Source organism: Pan troglodytes, chromosome 1 (assembly GCF_028858775.2).
Source record: "Pan troglodytes isolate AG18354 chromosome 1, NHGRI_mPanTro3-v2.0_pri, whole genome shotgun sequence".
NCBI classification, from domain to species: domain Eukaryota; kingdom Metazoa; phylum Chordata; class Mammalia; order Primates; family Hominidae; genus Pan; species Pan troglodytes.
The window spans coordinates 130,806,483-130,822,164 of record NC_072398.2 but is presented as its reverse complement, the minus strand read 5'-3'; the positions used below and the strand labels follow the sequence as shown (position 1 = coordinate 130,822,164).

Below are 15,682 nucleotides of genomic sequence, written 5' to 3'. Positions count from 1 at the left end.
AGGCTGAGGCAGGAGAATTGCTTGAACCAGGACCTGGTAGGTGGAGGTTGCAGTGAGCTGAGATTGCGCCACTGCACTCTAGCCTGGGATACAGAGCAAGACTCTGTCTAAAAAAAAAAAAAAAAAAAAAAAAAAATTCAGGGGAAAGAAACAAGTACCTGGATTAGGATGGTGACAATGGTGATGGAAAGAAGCGATCTGAAGCCATGTGACCTGGCAACACAGGAGGGTGGTGTGGAGGGGTGCTGAGGAAAAAGAGGGATCAAAGAAGTCCTTAAGACAGCTTAGGTTGTGGTGAGTCTACTGGAGCTCTTAACTGAAATAAGGAAGGAGGGTGGAATAATTGGCTTTGGTAGGAAGACCAGGCATTCCATTTTGGCCAGATTGAATTTAAGAAATTTAAGGGATATTTACATCACTGTTAGATATCACATACATTTGAGGTTCTTAAATTTGGGAATTTTCCCAAAGAGACTAATAAAGCTGTGAGAATGATGCGATTTCTGGGAAGATAGAGAAGGTCTCAAGGTCTGTATTTCACAAGTAGAGCCAGGATGGGAGGAGCAAGGGAAGGTGGAAGTACGCAACAAAGAGGTGGACAAACACTGAAGGGGAAAGGAGAAAGGGAGAAGGACTGACTCCATCTCGTCAGCTCCACTTTGGGGAAGTATAGAATGAGAGAGACTGCAAAGCCCCTAGAAGGATGTCTAGTAACCTGGGCTCTGTCTGGAGGATGTCCTACAGCGAGAAAGATTTTGACTGTCACATCATAATGTGCATGTCTCTGAGGAGAAGAATATATTTATATTCATTGTCACACAGGCCTTTGCACTGTGTAATTAGTTGCTGAATGTTTAAATTAAATGCTGCTTTTCCAGCTGGGTGTGCTTGTAGTCCCAGCTACTCTTGAGGCTGAGGCGACAGGATTGCTTGAGGCCCACAGTTGAACTGAAAAGCCAGCCTGCCAGCCTGAGCAACATAGTGAGACCCCATCTCTTAAAAAAAAAAAAAAAAGAAATGCTGCTTTTCTGGCTAAATTATCACCTTAGAAGCGATTGTTTTTGAATCAGGAAGTAGACTCTTTAAATATTAGGCTGTGGATATTCTGGCCACAGCTGTGTTTTGCGCAGATGTTTCTTTAGTTATGAAAGGAGGACTGCATTCCATGATTGAAATGTCAACCTTCTGAGATGCTGGTGGAGAAAATTTAATGAGGTGGCCTCATGAGGTAAGGCTATTAAGAGTGAACGTTTGAATTATCTGCTTGATTTTTAAAAACAGAACTTATTACTATAAAGGCCTGGGCAGCTTTAATAAAATGAGGATGATAAGAAATCATCCTTTGTCCTTGGGTTATGATTTCACAGGTCAGAGTTAAAATCAAAGTATAGGCTAACACACTAGTGGTAGAAAAATAGCTCCACAAAAAGGGAGCCTTTCAAAGAAGATTTATCTGCATTTGATTAAGCTACAAATAACACACCACTCCCTGGAAAGGCTTGTTCTTTGGTATTGGAATTGGGCCCCGTAATCCAAACAGGTGCTTACTTTCAATAACTTGGCTTACTTTTGTGTGGCTAAAAAGTTAGTGAAACGAAATATATTACTTGTTATGACATCTGTGTGCCCCTCCTAGTGGTGGTCATGGGTGTAGGGTTGGATGTTCATGGCATAGAAAGCCAGTTTGCTGGGAAGGATAGTGTATAGGGTCTTCATTTTCAGCCTGTCCATTGTCATTTCTTCTCTTTTTGAGTTGTGAAGAAAGGTATTGAAAGTGCAGGAAAGAGCTCTTTAGGGAGAAACTCTAGGGACTGAATTTTAAGCAGTTTCTGAAGTGACTTGAAGAATTTCACCAAATGTTTTAGCATGTTAAGAATGAGCAGCCTCTAATGAGAACTAATTAGCTAAATGGAAGATTTAAATAATTTAAAACATTCAATTTTCATTTAAACTTAATTAAAGCAGCCTGATATTAATGCATCCAGGAAGTTTTGGATAAATAATTTATAGAAAAATGATTTCTTTTATCTTGTCTATAGCATAGTTTTGAGTCAAAATGTGAACATAGAACATTTATGAGAGAAGCATGGAAAAACTACTCTTGCCTAGAAATATTTGTGGGAATGCATATTTAGGTTAGAGGTAGGTCAGGAGAAACCCTTTTGGTTTTTAAATTTTTATTTCAAATTAAATGTATAGCAAGTAGGATAATTTAATGGAAGGTTGAATGCCACTTAAGCATATACACACGTACACATATATATGATCTGATAGAGCCTTACGGTCATCATTTAGAACCTCAATTCTCATTATAAATTGCTATGATATAGACAGAAGAGGAGATTTGGTTGAACCTCGAGACAAATTTCATTGTGGGAATAATAATAAAGCCATAGCAACAACAACAGCAGCAGCAGCAGCAGCAGCTAACATCTATAGCCCTGTGCCAGGCAGTGTTCTAAGTGGTTTACACGCACACATTAACTCAATTAATCCTCAGAACAAGCCTAGAAGTTAGATGCTGTTATTATCACTGCTTAACAAAGGAGGAAGTAGAGGTCCAGAGAGGGAAGTATATTGCCTAAGGTCACTGAGCTGGTAAGGCAGAGCAGGGATGCAAGCCAGAGGCAGTCCACCCTGGAGTCCAGGCATTTCCCAGTTGGCCTGAGACAGATGCCAATGGGGAGGGTATGGGACAACTTTGCCCCTTCCTGACAGACTTGATCCCTCTAACTTGGGTGGTGATGGCTCTTGGGGGAAATGTGCCACTGACAGTATATGCACAAACTATGACCAGCTCCTATCTGGGAATGCGTGGTGGTAATTTAAACATTTTTCTTTGTAATTTCGCTTTTGGGGGGTATAATTTTGCCTTTTTTTTCCTATCAGTGCACTACCAAAAAGAAAGAGAGGAAAGAAATTGAGTTAATTGTAGGACACGTGAAAACGAAAGAAGCCCAGTTTTTATAAGCCTATGATAACTGCTTTTGTAGGCTGTCTGGTGAAATGTTCTGGCTGCTTACCTGGTGTAACTTAAGGTGATTTTTTTTTTAAGGTATTCTCCAAAAAAAACCCTCAGAAAACTGTTTACTTTCTAAAAGATGGTAGTTTATAGTTTCTTCCCCCCTTTTTCTTCTCTTCATCCAAACCTTGGAAAAGTGATATTGTTCAGGGCTGCTTTTTTTCACCTTCTTCTTTTTTGTTTTTTTGAGTTGGAGTTTCCTTCTGTTGCCAGGCTGGAGTGCAGTGGTGCGATCTCGGCTCACTGTAACCTCCGCCTCCTGGGTTCAACCGATTCTCGTGCCTCAGCCTCCTGAGTAGCTGGGATTACAGGCGCGCACCACCACACCCAGCTTTTTTTTTTTTTTTTTTTTTTGTATTTTTAGTAGAGACGAGGTTTCACCATGTTGGCCGGGTGGTCTTGATCTCCTGACCTCGTGATCTGCCTGCCTTGGCCTCCCAAAGTGCTAGGATTACAGGCATGAGCCACTGTGCCTAGCCTTTTTCACCTTCTGTTTTGAACACATGACAGCCAGTGCTATGATGTAGTATATGTTAAGAGGAAGTAGATATATCTGTGTACATTCATAGTTAGTTCTTTTTTTTTTTTTGAAACAGGGTCTTGCTTTGTCACCCAGACTGGAGTGCAGTGGGGCAATCTCGGCTCACTGCAACCTCCACCTCCTGGGTTCAAACAATTCTCCCACCTCAGCCTCCCGAATAGCTGGGATTATGGGTGCATGCCACCATGCCTTGCTAATTTTTGTATTTTTTTGTAGAGACAGGGTTTCACCATGTTGGCCAGGCTGGTCTCGAACTCCTGGCCTTAAGTGATCTGCCTGCCTCGGCCTCCCAAAGTGCTGGGATTACAGGCGTGAGCCACCGTGCCTGGCCCACAGTTCTTAATTCTGCAATCCAGGGGAATCAAATTTACCTCCTAGATAATGATTTATTTAAATATCTGCTGTTTTGACCTCTTAGGCATTCGGTGTAGAGTTGATCTCTAATCTTCATAATGATAAATTATTACTCCGTTTTTTCAGTTTGCTTGAGATAAGGCTGTGAAAACAAAAAATGTAGCCTAGGTGCTAAGGAGAGTTATCTTAACAGGGCTAGTCATAATCATGCAGCCTGAGAGAGAGCTCCAAGTGGGCTGCAGGAGATCCCAGTGGGGAGCTGTCAGCCTTCCAGGTTCTTTCTGTGCCAGGTCACCACAGGGCGGCTTCATTATTTTGTTTGAAGTAGATTCCTAAGACATTAGATGTTCTCATTTGTAAGTTCATAAACACATTCCCAAGCCAGAAGTAAATGACTTTTGCTTAGCCACAGCTCAATACCCCTTTGTGCTTAAAAAAAAAAAACAACAAAAAACAAAAAACAAAAAAACAAAAAACTAAAACAGAAGCCTCACAAAACTCTTGACACATTTTTATGGGAAGTGAAAAGCATAACTTAAAACTTTCATAAGTGGTTGAAAATTGCTATACAAGAAACTTAGTATTTAGATGGGATAGATTTTGATGCAGAACACTGTACTAATGCTTTGGAGATATGTATTTGTAAAGAAGGAAGTAGAAACACATGCAGTACAGGATAATACATGACCAAACCTGCAAATGTATGTGTTAGGAGTTCAAGAAAGGAAGAGATTATTGCTACCCAGGGTGATAAGCACTGAGCTAGTTTTTGAAGGGTGTATAATAGCAAAGAGTACATTTTATGATCTCTGTGAGGACCAGTACTACCTGTTTTTGCTCACCATTATGTCCCAACACCTAGCACTGTGCCTGGCATAGATATGGGGCTCAAGAAATTTTAGTTGAATGAATGAATGAGTGAGCGAGTGAATGAGGAAGAAAGGAAAGAAAAAGATTTCAGGCAGAGTCCTGAGAAAAGGCACAAGAGGTGTTTGGGAATAGCAAGATTCTGTTAGAGGAGGTGTAATAATATTTGAATGGAGAGGAGTCACAGGTCACAGCAGCAGTCACTTAGTTGGGGACTGGATTGTGGAAAACTGTTTGGATGTCAGTAAATTGTGCTTGCTTGTAAATGGCAGAGAGTGACCAGGGCTCTACTTTAGGACGAGTGCTGCCATCGCTCGAAGGTGGGGTCAGTTAGGCTATGGAAGAATTGGATTAGGGTTGCAGCAGTGGGGAAAGAAAGGCCAGATGGGGAGAGGCTGGAAAGAATTGGTTGACTGGATTTGGGACTGACCAGATGCGGGTAGGGAGGAGGAAGCAAAGGTGAATTCAAAGTTTCTGGCTTGGGTGACTGGGAGAGAGTGACACCTTTAAGTAGGTGAGGTACGTAAATCAGAAGGAAACTGCCTTTTTGCTATTCTGTTTTGTTTTGAGGATTGGAGATAGGAAGTAAAAAGGGGGTCATTATAATGGAGTCTTTGTCTTTTGTGATCTTTAAGCAGAAAATAGACCGTGTCTGTCCTGGATATTTAAAATGTGGGGAGGTAAGTGGCACAACTGATCTCAAGTTCCTTTCTGGCTTTGTGATTTGAGCTGAATTTTTTATACTGAATTGTGAAATTCATTGTGTCTTAGAAATATTTTTTTTAATTTTTCAAAGAATATTGCTTTTCTACAATGAAGAAATTCAAACCTACAGTGCTATAAATTTTTAATTGGCATAATTTTGTATATGCAGTTTTAAATGCTGATTTTTTAAAATCATACATGAGCATTGTAAACCAATGCCATTTTTCAAAATCACCATAAATGTCTCTATATTAATAATATTTCAGGGAAAGGATATACCATACTGTATTGAACATTTTTCTCTCTTTGGTCATTTTGGTTGTTTCCTATGTCTTGTCATTTTAAGTTGTTCCAATTCACATTACTGAAGCAAAGTAGAGCTGTGAATAATTCTTTTTAAAGCTTTAGTTTCAATTTACTTAAAAAATATATTGGTTTGTTTTAATCAACGAAATACTTCCAGGAGCACCAAAGAATTTTATGTGGATTGAGAGTCATCAAAAATATTGCTCTATTTATTAAAAATATGTAACATCCCCAGTTCTTGACAACTTGAAAATGAAGCAGCATTGTTGCCTGGGGTAAATACCCGGGGTTCTTCATCTCATCGAAGATTAACAATAGGGACACGTGAGTGGGTTAAGGAGCAGAGACTTTAATAGGCAGAAGAAAGGACAGAGGAGAGAGTAGCTCTCCCTCTCTTGTGACACAGAGGAGTCCAAAGGGAAAGGCGGGCCTGCAGCTGACCGCAACAGGTTTTATAGTCTGGCTTGAGGAAGCGGTGTCTGATTTACATAGGGCCCGCAGATTGGTTCAACCATGTGTGACGTTTACGTAGTGGGTGGGGAAGGCTGATCACCCCACCCTAATCTTATTATGCAAATGCACTTTCCACTCGGCCAGTGCCGTCTTGTCTGCTCCTCACTGTACATGTGGCTGGCAAAAAGAGAAGATGGAGCTGCCATTTTGAACATGCCTAGTCCCAGGTAGTAGTGTTCCTACTGGCACAACTGCCGACATTCACCTGTGCAAGTTTCCAGCCTGCTTGTTTACGTGTGCAGCTCTCTTTTACAGGCTGCTGTTTGTTAAAAGAGAAAATGATTTTAGGGCTGCTTTTCATTAAAAGGAAACCCTTACCGAGGGCTCCCGTACCCTCAGTACCTGCCTAAGTAATTTCTTTTTAACTCGTATATCAAAAACATCTGGTAAATGATCACAATTATTTGTTGTTGACAGTGAATTCCTTTATAAGAAATAATTTGTGTAAACTATAAATTTGAATAAGATATTTCCTTTATTGTTAATTTAATTTTTTGGTCTTAAATATTTTCACATCCTAGTGACAAATTGAAGAATTTGCCAGTTTAGACTTCTCTCTCTTTTTTTTTTTTTATAAAATTTAATTTTCTTTTGAGAACTGGAAAAGGTAGTTTATTTCAAATTTGGTCCCCATGATTGATGTACTTTAGTAATGCATTTATTCAGTTTTGTGTATCTGGATATGTGGCATTTCAGTGAGACAACTTCTACAGAGAATTGGAAAATTACATTCTGAAATATCAAAGTTTTATAATTTGAATAATTTACAGAAACCTTTCTAAAATGAATATACATTTCTGCCTTCTTAAAGAATTTACTGGCCAGGCATAGTGGCTCACGCTTCTAATTCCACGCTTTGGGAAGCCAAGGTGGGCAGATTGCTCGAGCAACATGCTGAAACCCTGTCTCTACAAAAAATACAAAAATTAGCCAGGCTTGTTCCACATGGCTGTAGTCCCAGCTACTCTGGAGGCTGAGGTGGGAGGATCACTTGAGCTTAGGAGGTCGAGGCTTCAGTGAACCATGAGCATGCCACAGCACTCAGCCTAGGTGGCAGATCAAGACCCTGTCACAAAAAAAAAATTTATTGATCACAATTTACTTTTTTTCTGTCATACACAGACTTCATCATTATGGATCATCTTTTTTTTTTTTTAAATTTTTTATTTTTGAGATGGAGTCTCGCTCTGTTGCCAGGCTGGAGTGCAGTGGCCCGATGTCGGCTCACTGCAACCTCTGCCTCCCAGGTTCAAGCGATTCTCTTGCCTCAGACTCCCAAGTAGCTGGGACTACAGGTGCATGCCACCACACCCAGCTAATTTTTGTATTTTTTTTTTTAATAGAGACAGGGTTTCACCATGTTGGCCAGGATGGTCTCAATCTCTTGACCTCGTGATCCGCCCGCCTCGGCCTCCCAAAGTGCTGGGATTACAGGCGTGAGCCGTTGCCCCTGGCCCTGTGATCCTCACCACAAATTTTAGAGTAATTATTTTCCTTTTGAGAGCCTCAGCCACTTTATGAAATCTAAGGGTTAGCCTTTTATGTATGGGGGAATCGCTCATCATTCTGTTTTCTAACAAAGCTTTGCATATACTATCTGTATAGCTCTCCTGCCTTCAGTACTAGCCATTGAATAATGGAGTTAATTTACACTGCTTGAGAATATTTCTGTGGGAGTGAATTTTAATTTTCCCAGTGCATTCCTGAAGAAGTCTCCTTTTGTTTTCATTAATCTGAGTCTCTAAGGGAGTTTTTATTAACTGACCTTCTCTAACGAGGGATGTTAGAATTACAGACCCTGATACTGGAAGGTTTCTTGATACCATCTGGTCTGTTGTTTGGCTTTAAGGCAAAGTGAAAGCACTCACCTATTTTACAGAAACAGCAGCTGACACCTGACCTGACCAGTATTTACCTCGGGTTAAGAAGGTAATAAGTGGAGAATGGTTCCTCACCCTCTGGTGTTGTAAACCTGAACTTTCTTAGAAATCTAGACAATGCATCAAGGGACAGGATTGATAGTTGATATTGGGGTTCTCTCCTTCCTTTATGATCTCAACAAATGTCAGACTTTTTGCAGACAAGTAAGTAATAAAGATGTCAAGTTTCCTAATACATGTAGCTGCTTTGTAGTCTGTGGGTTTGCTTTCTGGCTGTGCAGAAAACAGTGAATTTCATGGAAAAAGTTGTGTTCTTTTCCTTCCCCAAAGAGGAGACACTCTGAGGGAAATGTTTTCTGTACCCAGACCCAATGCACTGAGAGGACAGATAGAACAGAGAACATCAAATAGGGCAAGTAGACCTTGAGAAACATTTGAACAGTTGAATGGGTTTGTCCAATAAGGATAACTAGAGTCATAGACTCTGTAGAGTCTATATAGCGGCTAGAACTGTGATATATGATATTACATAAGAGCTGGAAAGAACTTTAGGAGCCATCTAATTCAGTGGCTTCATTTGATAGATGAGGACGTGGAGTCCCAGAGAGGCTACGACACCAGATTAGGGACACTGAGTGACCAAATTGGGACTGGAACCTTTTGGCACCCAGTGATCTTTAGTTCTGCATCAGACTGCTATGTGTGTGGGAAGCTTGTTAGATGTGCAGCAACTCTTCCCCAAGAAGTTGGCATCAGTGTGACTGTGGGTGGTTATGCTAAAGGGCTTGAGCAAAAACTCAGACTAGTGCCCTCATCTGAGGTTGGTATTTGTTATGCAGTTAGGACCTTTTTAAAATGTGATCATTATGAGTTCAGCCATAATAATCACGTCTCATACAGAAACTTTATCATCTGACTGGAGGGGTGCGGATAGTATTCTAGTGATAGGGAAACTATTAGGTAATGTGTGGCCCAGAGGCATTGCTGATCAATTTCAACAAAATTTTACACACACACACACACACACACACACACACACACACACACACACACGGTCTCATTGTGTTTTGGAGGATACTGCTATTTTAGCATTTATCACATTGTAATAATGTCTTTACCTGTCTTCTCAGTAGATAGTGAGCTCCTTGTGGGTAGGGACTGGTGACCAATAGGCTTTTAGTAACTATTTGAGTGAGCAAGTGAATGAAGAGACAAAAAACGTCAGCAGTGCTGGTAAAACATTGAAAGGTTGGCATGCCTTATAACGATCTTATAGAATTTATTCATCCTGTTTTTAAAGCAGTTAATTTTTTTTGTATTGCAAGTACTCTGTGATGAATATGCTAACTTGTAATGCCTTGCTCAGAATAGGTAGTCATAAATTTTGTTGAATGAATGAGTACTTCTTGGAATGTAGCTTATCTTTTTGCTGAGGTGTTGGGAATTTTCACATGAAGCTTCTAATGTGTAGAATAAGGTATAACAATACTTCAAACAACGATTCCTCTGGGAATTGACTCACTTAAATTATAGTTTATTAGAAAAACCGAAGACAAAATAATGGTACATCATAAACTTCATAAATCTGTGAGAAGAGCTGCACATGTTGAGTATGACAGCAAGGCTTTTAGGCCCAGCTTCTATGTCCCTTCAAATTTGTAGGACCTGCACCTGTGGGGTGGTGGGTGATCCTACCCTTGTGAATGTTTGCTCTGATCCTTGGGCTCCTGTTTCTTTGTTCTCCCGGTAAGGAGATGAACCTCCTTCCTCCTCCACTTGCAGGACTCCAAATGCTCCAATTCTTTTAGTTTCTTTCCTGTCAAAACAGAAAAGGGTTTGATTTTAGCTATTTACACTTACTGAATAAAAAGATGGATGGACCGATTTTCCCTTAATAGTTCATGAGTTTCATTGTAGGCATTGACCCATAATTTGCCAACCTTCTTAGAAGAAATCTGCAAATAGGTGGAGAGAATCATTCGTTCATTTGTTAATTCATTTGGAGATGAACGCACGGGTACTCTGAAATAATAAAATGTCCGTGTTTTTCCCTGGCCACATGAGACCAAAAGACTACTCCCCTCTGCCAAGACAAAGTGGGGACCCTTGCTTGGCTGTGGCTCTGGAAGCCTTTTCCTAGGAAATGCCAGAGTGGAGAAGACTCTGTCCATTGTCATTAACTTCAAGTTTAGGAGTGCACTCAACCCTCAGATTTCTGAATAGTCTATGAAGTGCTTATTTCTACCGTCTCCTCCCTTTTCACTATCCCCAGGTTGATGACCTTCCATTTCTCCTCTTCCACCCTGCTTTTGTTCCAAGCTGCCCAAATAAATCTAGCACATTTGATTATTTTCATTGATTATCAATTAATTTTTATTTTGAATTTCCCTCTAGCTAATAGTATGTATTATAAGTATGTTTTCATTTTCCCTCAACTCTGGTGAAGAAGGTTCTTACAAAGGAGCATGTTGTTGGAAGATGTCTTCTTTATTCACAGTATTTCATTATACCAAAGTTGGTGATAACCCAGCATGGTGTGAACAACTATCAGCAATTTTTCAATGATCTTGACATTTAAAAATATATTTATTAATAGTAAGCTAGAAAACTATATGTATAAGACTATATTATTTTAAATACATAAATAGTCTTACAAGTGTAAGTATTGTATCAAATGACTTTAAGATAAGATAGAGCTTGTTGGCTTTATATTTGTGACAATTCTGACTTTTGAAGACTTGTTCAAAATTGCTCTTGGTTGTGCAAAACTTTTGACTGAATTTTTTTAGTGTAACTTGAAGCTCATCCGTCCTTTTGTGGGATATAAAGGCTGGCCCACTGAGCTTCAACATACTGTGGAGTGGGAAGTCCTCTGGGTTAGGATTGCTTATTTTTTTTCTACCTTTAACCTGAGGCTCTTGCCAAAAGAGAGGCATAACTTCTTCATTGTTGCTATCTTTGGATAGCAGCCTACTCTTAAAACAGCCTGTCTTTTTGAGAGACAGTGAAGGAGGGTGGGAACCAGATCCTCACCTATTTTTCCATTCTCTTATGTTCCAAGTCCCAACTGGCTTTTTGGAAATATGACCCTCTTGAACAAAACAGGATAAAAATTACCAGGGCCTATTCTCACTGTTGGGAAATAATTGGGCCTTTGTAGGGAAAGGATATTGTCTTCAAACATTTTATCTATACTTCGTTTATGGTACTTGGTAATTTCTTTTATCTTTTATAGTTATTTTGATATGTCTTTTCATCTTGATCAGTATTGTCCATCAGTGCAGAACATTGTTGAATTCTGTAGCCATTAGCTACATGTGGCTTTTGAACACATTTGAAATAATTGAAGAATTTTTAATTTGTTTCACCTTAGTTAATTTAAATTTAAATAGCCATGACTAGTGGCTACCATGTTGGAGAGTACAGATCAACTTAAGGATAATGTTTGTATTTGATTTACTTTCTCCTGTGTTATTGTAGTATACCAATTTTATTTCCTGGTGTTTGGTGAAATAGGTTCATATGTGAACCATATTGCTTTCAAAAGTACATGTGGCTAAGCCAATCTGATTGTTAGAAATTGTACATCTTTGAATTTGAGTTTGAAGTTGGATTGTAATGGTTAGTATGAAACTGGAATTTGATGACGAATTCTTTTTTAAAAAATTTCAACTTTTATTTTAGATTCAGGGGTATATGTGCAGGTTTGTATACAAGCATATTTTGTGATGCTAAGGTTTGGGGTATAAATGATCCTGTCACCCAGGTAGTGAGCATAGTTCCCAATAGTTAGTTTTGCAACCCTTTACTGCCTTCTTCCCTCCCCACTTCAGTAGTCCTTCATGTCTATTGTTGCCATCTTTTTGTCCGTGAGTAGTCAATTGTGTAGTTCCCACTTATAAATGAGAACATGCGGTATTTGGTTTTCTATTCCTGCATTAATTCTTTTAGGATAATAGCCTCCAGCTTCATCCATGTTGCTGCGAAGATAGAACGATTTATTTTCTTTTGGATATATACCCAGTAATGGGATTGCTGGGTTGAATGGTAGTTCTGTTTTAAGTTATTTTGAGAAATCTCCAAACTGCTTTTCACAGTGGCTGGACTAATTTAGATTCCCGCTGCCAACAGTGTGAATCTGTTGTTTTTTGACATTTTTTTTTTTTTTTTTGAGATGGAGTCTCGCTCTGTCGCCAGGCTGGAGTGCAGTGGCGCAATCTCGGCTCACTGCAACCTCCACCTCCTGGGTTCAAGCAATTTTCCTGCCTCTGCCTCCTGGGTTCAAGCGATTCTCCTGCCTCAGCCTCCAAGGTAGCTGTGACTACAGGCGTGTGCCACCACGCCCAGCTAATTTTTGTATTTTTAGTAGAGATGGGGTTTCACCATGTTGGCCAGGATGGTCTTGATCTCTTGACCTCGTGATCCGCCCACCTTGGCCTCCCAAAGTGCTGGAATTACAGGTGTGAGCCACTGCCTAGCCTTGACTTTTTAATAGTAGCCATTCTGACTGGTGTGAGATGGTGTCTCATTATGGTTTTGATTGGTGTTTCTCTGATGATTAGTGATGTTGATCATTTTTCATATGTTAGGTGCTTGTATTTCTTCTTTTGAGAAGTGTCTGTTCATGTCTTTTGCTCATTTTTTAATGGGGTTATTTTTCTCTTGTTCAACTGTTAAATTCCTATGGATTCTAGATATTAGACCTTTGTCAGATACATAGTTTGCGAATATTTTTCCCCTTCTGTATGTTGTCTGTTTACTCTGTTGATAGTTTATTTTGCTGTTCAGAAGCTCTTTAGTTTAATTAGGTCCCACTGGTCAATGTTTGCTTTTTGAGGACTTAGTCATAAATTCTTTCCTGAGGCTGATATTTAGAATGGTGTTTCCTAGGTTTTCTTCTAAAAAAATTTTTTTTTTTTTTTGAGACACCTAAGTTGGAGTGCTGTGGCATAATCATGGCTAACTGCAGCCTTGACCTTCTGGGCTCAAGTGATCCTCCTGCCTCAGCCTCCCAAGTAGCTAGGACTATAGATGTATGCCACCACACCTGGCTAATAAAAAAAAAATTTTTTTTTTTGGAGACAGGGTCTCATTTTGTCACCCAGGCTGGAGTGTAGTGGCACCATCAGAAATCACTGCAGCCTCGACCTCCCGGGCTCAAGCAATTCTCCTGCCTCAGCCTCCCAAGTACCTGGGACTATAGGCATGCACTACCACACCCAGATAATTTTTGTAATTTTTAGGAGATGGGGTTTTGCTATGTTGCCCAGGCCGGTCTTGAACTCCTGGGGGTCAAGCGATCGGCCTGCCTTAGCCTCTCAAAGTGTTGGGATTATAGGCGTGAGCCACTGCACCCAGCCTAAAGTTTTTTTTTTTGTAGAGATGGAGTCTCCCTTTGTTGCTCAGGCTAGTCTCAAACTCCTGAGCTCAAGCAATCCTCCCACTTTGGCCTCCCAAAGTGCTATTTCATAAGCATGAGCCACGGCTCCTGGCCTCTTCTGGGACATTTAGTTTGAGATCTTACATTTAAATCTTTAATCTATCTTGAGTTAATTTTTGTATACGGTGATAGATAGGAGACCAGTTTCATTCTTTTGCATTTGGCTAGCCAGCTATCCCAGCACCATTTATTGAATAGGAAGTCCTTTCCCTAGTGCTGTTTCTGTTGATTTTGTTGAAGATCAGATGGCTGTAGGTGTACAGGTTTATTTCGGGGTTCTCTATAATGTTCCATTGTTCTATGTGTCTGTTTTTGTACCAGTACCATGCTGTTTTGGTTATTATAGCCTTAGAGTAGGGTTTTAATTTGGGTAATGCGATGCCTCTGGCTTTGTTCTTTTTGCTTATTGCTTTGACTATTTGGCCTTATTTTGGTTCCATATGAATTTTAGAATAGTTTTTTTCCTAATTCTGTGAAAAATGATACTGGTAGTGTAATAGGAATAGTGTTGAAACTGTAGATTGCTTTGGGCAATATAGTGATTTTATCCATATTGTTTCTTCCAATCCATGAGCATGTAATGTTTTTTCATTTGTGTTGTCTGTAATTTCTTTTAGCAGTGTTTTGTAGTTCTCCTTGTAGAGATCTTTCATGTTGGTTAGATGTATTCCTAGGTATTTTAGTTCTTTTGAGGCTATTGTAACTGGGATTACATTTTTGATTTGGCTCTTAGCTTGAATATTATTGGTGTATGGAAATGCTACTGATTTTTGTACATGAATTTTGTATCCTGAAACCTTATTGAAGTTGTTTATCAGTTCCAGGAGCCTTTTGGCAGAGTCATTAGGATTTTCTAGGTATATCATTATATCGTCAATGGAAAGAGATAGTTTGACTTATTTTCCTATTTGAGCGCCTTTTATTTTTTCTTTGGTTGCTTGCTCTGGCTAGGACTTCTAGTACTGTGTTAAATAGGAGTGGTAAGAGTGGGCATCCTTGTCTTGTTTCAGCTCCTAAAGGGAATGCTTCCAGCTTTTGTTCATTCAGTATGATGTTGGTTGTGGGTTTGTCATAGATGGCTCTTATTATTTTGGGGTATGTTCCTTTGATGCCCAGTTTGTTAAGGATTTTTACCATGAACGGATGTTGGATTTTATCAGAAGCTTTTTTTGTGTCTTTGAGATGATCACATTTTAAAAAAATGTTTAATTTTGTTAATGTGGTGTGTCACATTTATTGGTTTGCATATGCTGACCCAACCTTGCATTCCAGGAATGAAGCCTACTTCATCGTCATGCATAAACTTTTTGAGGTGCTGCTGGATTTGGTTTTTGGAGGATTTTTATGGATAACTTGAATTATTTTTGCTTTCCCAAAATTTATTCAAAGTGAGTTTAAAAAGCTGAAATAACCATAGCTAAAAACTCCAAATTTAACTTCAAATTCTACCAGTGTCAATATTCATATACAAGTAGAAAAAAAACAAGTTATATTAGTCAAAAGTGTTGCTTCCATTAACCCAAGGATAAGAAAATCTCTTATTTAGAAAAAAGGTTACCTTAATCAATACTGGTAGATGCATATTTATACACAGGCATACTGTGGAGATATTGCAGGTTTGGTTCTAGACCACCACAATAAAGCAAATACTGCAATAAAGCAAGTCACACAAGGTTTTTTGGTTTCTCAGTACATATAAAAGCTATGTTTATACTATACTGTGGTCTATTAAGTGTGTAATAGCATTGTGTCTAAGAAAGCAATGTATATACCTTAACTAAAAATACTTTATTGCTAAAAAATGCTAATGATCATCTGAGCCTTTAGCAAGTTGTAATCTTCTTGCTGGTGAAGGGCCCTGCCCCAGTGTGATGGCTGCTGACTGATCAGGGTGGTGGTTGCTGAAGGTTGGGGTGGCTGTGGCAATTTCTTAAAATAAGACAGCAGTGAAATTTGCCATATTGATTCACTCTTCCTTTCATGAAAGATTTCTCTGTAGCATGAGATGCTATTTGATAGCATTTTACTTAGAGTTTTCAAAATAGGAGTTAATC

General features: G+C 39.3%; 1 protein-coding gene across 23 annotated transcripts in view; it reads left to right on the top strand.

The window, feature by feature from the left end:
• CDC14A (cell division cycle 14A) overlaps nt 1-15,682 on the top strand; it is a 176,012-nt gene that overhangs the window by 11,799 nt on the left and 148,531 nt on the right. The window contains exon 1 of one of the 23 annotated variants that reach the window (XM_016956925.4): nt 608-1,228. In XM_016956925.4, the coding sequence (XP_016812414.2) occupies nt 1,224-1,228 (5 nt within the window). In that variant the 5' untranslated portion in view covers nt 608-1,223. 23 annotated transcript variants of the gene reach the window in all.